The sequence below is a fragment of the Eubalaena glacialis genome, chromosome 6 (assembly GCF_028564815.1).
Source record: "Eubalaena glacialis isolate mEubGla1 chromosome 6, mEubGla1.1.hap2.+ XY, whole genome shotgun sequence".
NCBI lineage: Eukaryota > Metazoa > Chordata > Mammalia > Artiodactyla > Balaenidae > Eubalaena > Eubalaena glacialis.
In genome coordinates, this window is record NC_083721.1 from 50,474,190 (window position 1) to 50,478,943 (window position 4,754).

The 4,754-nt window shown below is 38.7% G+C and overlaps 1 protein-coding gene across 2 annotated transcripts; it reads left to right on the forward strand.

The window, feature by feature from the left end:
* The first annotated feature begins 2,137 nt into the window (after positions 1–2,137).
* LOC133093275 (tetratricopeptide repeat protein 8-like) lies at positions 2,138–3,665 on the forward strand. Of its 2 annotated transcripts, XM_061193033.1 has the most exons (4): positions 2,138–2,258; positions 2,312–2,643; positions 2,734–3,501; positions 3,591–3,665. In XM_061193033.1, exons 1-4 carry the CDS (start codon positions 2,138–2,140, stop codon positions 3,663–3,665), a joined length of 1,296 nt encoding a protein of 431 aa, XP_061049016.1. The 2 variants fall into 2 exon arrangements, with proteins under 2 accessions (XP_061049016.1, XP_061049015.1); XM_061193032.1 differs by having other exon boundaries at positions 2,312–3,501.
* Positions 3,666–4,754: the final 1,089 nt, after the last annotated feature.

Consider the following 4,754-nt stretch of genomic DNA (forward strand, 5'->3'; position numbering starts at 1 on the left):
TAGGAATTCCTACTCCTGTTGCCAGACCCCCAGGTTGGGAAGCCTGAATTGGGGCTCAGAACTTTCACTCCTGTGGGTGTACTTCTGTGGTATAAGTGTTCTCCAGTTTGTCAGTCACCCACCCAGTGGCTGTGGGATTTGATTTTATTGTGATTGCGCCCCTCCTTCCGTCTCATTGCAACTTCTCCTTTGTCTTTGGATGTGGGGTATCATTTTTGGTGAGTTCCAGTGTCTTCTTGTCGATGATTGTTCAGCAGTTAGTTGTGATTCCGGTGCTCTCACAAGAGAGAGTGAGCACACGTCCTTCTACTCCGACTTCTTGAACCAATCTCTGAAACATAGATTTTTATACCTTTCTACTTGTCTAAATAGGAGCTGAAAATACTAGCAAACAGAATCCAACAGCACATTAAAAGGACTATACAGCATGATCAAGTGGTGTTTACCCCAGGAATGCAAGGATTCTTCAATATATGGAAATCAATCAATGGGATAAACCATATTAACAAATTGAAGGAGAAAAACCATATGATTATCTCAATAGATGCATAAAAAGCTTTCGACAAAAATCAACACCCATTTATGATAAAAACCCTCCAGAAAGTAGGCATAGAGGGAACTTACCTCCACATAAAAGAAGCCATATATGACAAACCCACAGCCAACATCGTTCTCAATGGTGAAAAATTGAAACCATTTCCTCTAGGATCAGGAACAAGACAAGGTTGTCTACTCTTCCCAGTATTATTCAACATAGTTTTGGAAGTTTTAGCCACAGCAATCAGAGAAGAAAAAGAAATAAAAGGAATCCAAATTGGAAAAGAAGTAAAACTGTCACTGTTTGCAGATGACATGATAGTATACATAGAGAATCCTAAAGATGCTACCAGAAAACTACTAGAGCTAATCAATGAATTTGGTTAAGTATCAGGATACAAAATTAATGCACAGAAATCTCTTGCATTCCTATACACTAATGATGAAAAATCTGAAAGAGAAATTAAGGAAACACTCCCATTTACCACTGCAGCAAAAACAATAAAATACCTAGGAATAAACCTACCTAAGGAGACAAAAGGCCTGTATGCAGAAAACTATAAGACACTGATGAGAAAAATTGAAGATGATACAAACAGATGGAGAGATATATCATGTTCTTGGATTGGAAGAATCAATATTGTGAAAATGACTATACTACCCAAAGCAATCTACAGATTCAGTACAATCCCTATCAAACTACCAATGACATTTTTCACAGAACTAGAACAACAAATTTCACAATTTGTATGGAAACACAAAAGACACCAAATAGCCAAAGCAATCTTGAGAAAGAAAAACGGAGCTGGAGGAATCAGGCTCCTGGACTTCAGACTCTACTACAAAGTACAGTAATCAAGACAGTATTGTACTGGCACAGAAACAGAACTATAGATCAATGGAACAGGATAGACAGCCCAGAGATAAACCCACACACATATGGTCACCTTAATTTTGATAAAGGAGGCAAGAATATACAATGGAGAAAGGACAGCCTCTTCAATAAGTGGTGCTTGGAAAACTGGACAGCTACATGTAAAAGAATGAAATTAGAACACTCTGTAACACCATACACAAAAATAAACTCAAAATAGAGTAAAGACCTAAATGTAAGGCCAGACACTATAAAACTCTTAGAGGAAAACATAGGCAGAACACTCTACGACATAAATCACAGCAAGATCCTTTTTGACCCACCTCCTAGAGAAATGGAAATAAAAACAAAAATAAACAAATGGGACCTATTGAAACTTAAAAGCTTTTGCACAGCAAAGGAAACCATAAACAAGACGAAGAGACAACTCTCAGAATGGGAGAAAATATTTGCAAATGAAGCAACTGACAAAGGATTAATCTCCAAAATTTACAAGCAGTTCATTCAGCTCAATATCAAAAAAAACAAACAACCCAATCCAAAAATGGGCTGAAGACCTAAATAGACATTTCTCCAAAGATATACAGATTGCCAACAAGCACATGAAAGGATGCTCAACATCACTAATCATTAGAGAAATGCAAATCAAAACTACAATGAGCTGCTCCTTGCCCCCTGCCCTCCCTGGGCTGGGCCCCGGTCTTTCGCAGCTGGTTCCCGGCCACCATGGGCTTGGAGATGGAGCTGTTGCTCCTGGCCTGGAGCTATTTTAGGCACAGGAAGTTCCAGCTCTGTGCAGATCTGTGCATGCAGATGCTGGAGAAGTCCCCTTATGACCAGATTGAGTACACTGAGGCACATGGTAAAGTAACTTGTACAAAGTTACAAAGCTGGCAGCCCGGATTTTAAAAGCACGAGCACTAAATGAAGTGGTGTACATAGATGAAATTGACATAGATCAGGAAGGAATTGCAGGAATGATACTGAACAAAAATGCTCAAGTTCCACGTCCTGGAACATCTCTGAAACTCCCTGGAAGTAACCAGACAGGAGGGCCTAGTCCAGCTGTCAGGCCAATCACTCAAGCTGGAATACCCATTACAGGTTTCCTTAGACCCAGCGTACAAAGTGGAAGGCCAAGCACTATGGAACAGGCCATTAGAACACCCAGAACTGCCTACACAGCTTACCCTATCACCAGCTCATCTGGAAGATTTTTTAAGCTGGTAATGGCTTCCATGCTTACAAATCCTGATGGACCTTTTATAAATTTATCTAGACTGAATTTAACAAAGTATGCCCAGAAACCTAAATTGGCAAAGGCTTTGTTTGAGTATATCTTTCATCATGAAAATGATGTTAAGACTGCTGTGGATTTGGCTGCCCTTTCCACAGAGCATTCTCAGTACAAGGACTGGTGGTGGAAAGTGCAGATTGGAGAATGTTACTACAGGTTAGGAATGTATCTTGAAGCAGAAAAACAATTTAAATCAGCCCTGAAGCAGCAGGAAATGGTAGATACGTTTCTCTACTTGGCAAAAGTTTACATCTCATTGGATCAACCTGTGACTGCTTTAAATCTTTTCAAACAAGGCTTAGATAAGTTTCCAGGAGAAGTAACCCTACTTTGTGGAATTGCCAGGATCTATGAGGAAATGAACAATATTTCATCAGCCACTGAATACCACAAAGAGGTTTTGAAACAGGACAACACTCAGGTGGAAGTCACTGCATGCACTGGAAGCAACCATTTTTATTCTGATCAACCAGAAGCAGCTCTCTGGTTTTACAGGCGATTCCTGCAGAAGGGTGTTTATAACTGCCAGCTTTTCAACAACCTGGGGCTCTGTTGCTTCTATGCCCAGCAGTATGATATGACTCTGACCTCATTTGAACATGCCCTTTCCCTGGCTGAAAATGAAGAGGAGGTAGCTGAGGTCTGGCACAACTTGGAACATGTAGCTGTGGGAATAGGAGATATGAATCTGGCCCATCAGTGCTTCAGGCTGGGTCTGGTTAACAGCAATAACCGTGCAGAGACCTACAACAACCTGGCCGTGCTGGAGATGCGGAAGGGCCATGTCAAACATGCAAGAGCACTGCACAGTTGCAAGCTGCTTCGTCCTTAGCACCCCACATGTATAAGCCGCATTTTAATTTTGCAACAGTATCTGATAAGATGGGAGATCTACAGAGGAGCTACATTGCTGCTCAGAAGTCTGAAGCAGCATTTCCAGATCACCTGGGCACTTAAAACTTAATTAAGCAGTTAAAGCAGAATTTTGCTATGCTCCGATTTTTCCTCAGACTAAAGATATTCTTATGGAGGGACATTATGCAAGGAAAAGAGTAGTGTATATATATGTGTAGTACAAACCTGTGCTTGATATTAGTGAAGGTGACATAAGGGAAATTAAACCAGAATATTTAAAACTTTATAATAATAACTTTATAAGATAATGTTATAAAAGAAAGGATTTAAGCATTTGTAAGCAGATTATGAAATCTACCACATTATATGGTAGATGTTTGTTTATAATGTTTACAAAACATTTTCATGAATTTCCTCAAATTTTTATAAATTTACATTTTTAATGTCCTTTATCTGACCATTAGCTATCATGTAGCTTAAAAGGTCTGAAATCTGCCTTTAAAATTGCACTTTTATGCGGCTGCTTCCCACTAGTTATCTATTTTACATTTGGTAGTGTATATATGTCCATGACACTCTCTCACCCTGTCACCTGCCGCATAGCACAGGGAGATCAGCTCGGTGCTTTGTGACCACCTAGAGGGGTGGGATAGGGAGGGTGGGAGGGAGGGAGATGCAAGAGGGAAGAGATATGGCAACATATGTATATGTGTAACTGATTCACTTTGTTGTAAAGCAGAAGCTAGCACACCATTGTAGAGCAATTATACTTCAATAAAGATGTTTAAAAAAAAAAAAAAAAAAAAAAAAATAAAATAAAATAAAATAAAAACCACTAAGTACTTTGAATGTTCACTATAAAAAAAAAAAAAAAAAAAAAAAATTGCACTTTTATGACTAAAAGTGTATATACTTATCCTTGGTAGAGACTTTAGAGATAAAAAATTGTACTTAAAGCCATTTTTTATCAAATGCTTTGTGAGACACTCTACTTTTTCTTATATATTATGCTTTAAAATAAATGTGTATAAAACAACAAAAAAACCCACCAAACTACAATGAGGTATCACTTCATAACAGTCAGAATGGCCATCATCAAAAAATGTACAAACAATAAATGCTGGAGAGGGTGTGGAGAAAAGGGAATCATCTTGCACTTTTGGTGGGAATGAAAATTGATACACCCACTAT

Bases quoted from the DNA above. Each gene is read 5' to 3' on its own strand.
- LOC133093275 (XM_061193032.1), top strand. From the start codon at position 2,138: ATGGGCTTGGAGATGGAGCTGTTGCTCCTGGCCTGGAGCTATTTTAGG. The intron at 2,259-2,311 runs ACACTGAGGCAC...AGCTGGCAGCCC, and splicing joins CCCTTATGACCAGATTGAGT to GGATTTTAAAAGCACGAGCA. The intron at 3,502-3,590 runs GCAAGAGCACTG...GTATCTGATAAG, and splicing joins GGAAGGGCCATGTCAAACAT to ATGGGAGATCTACAGAGGAG.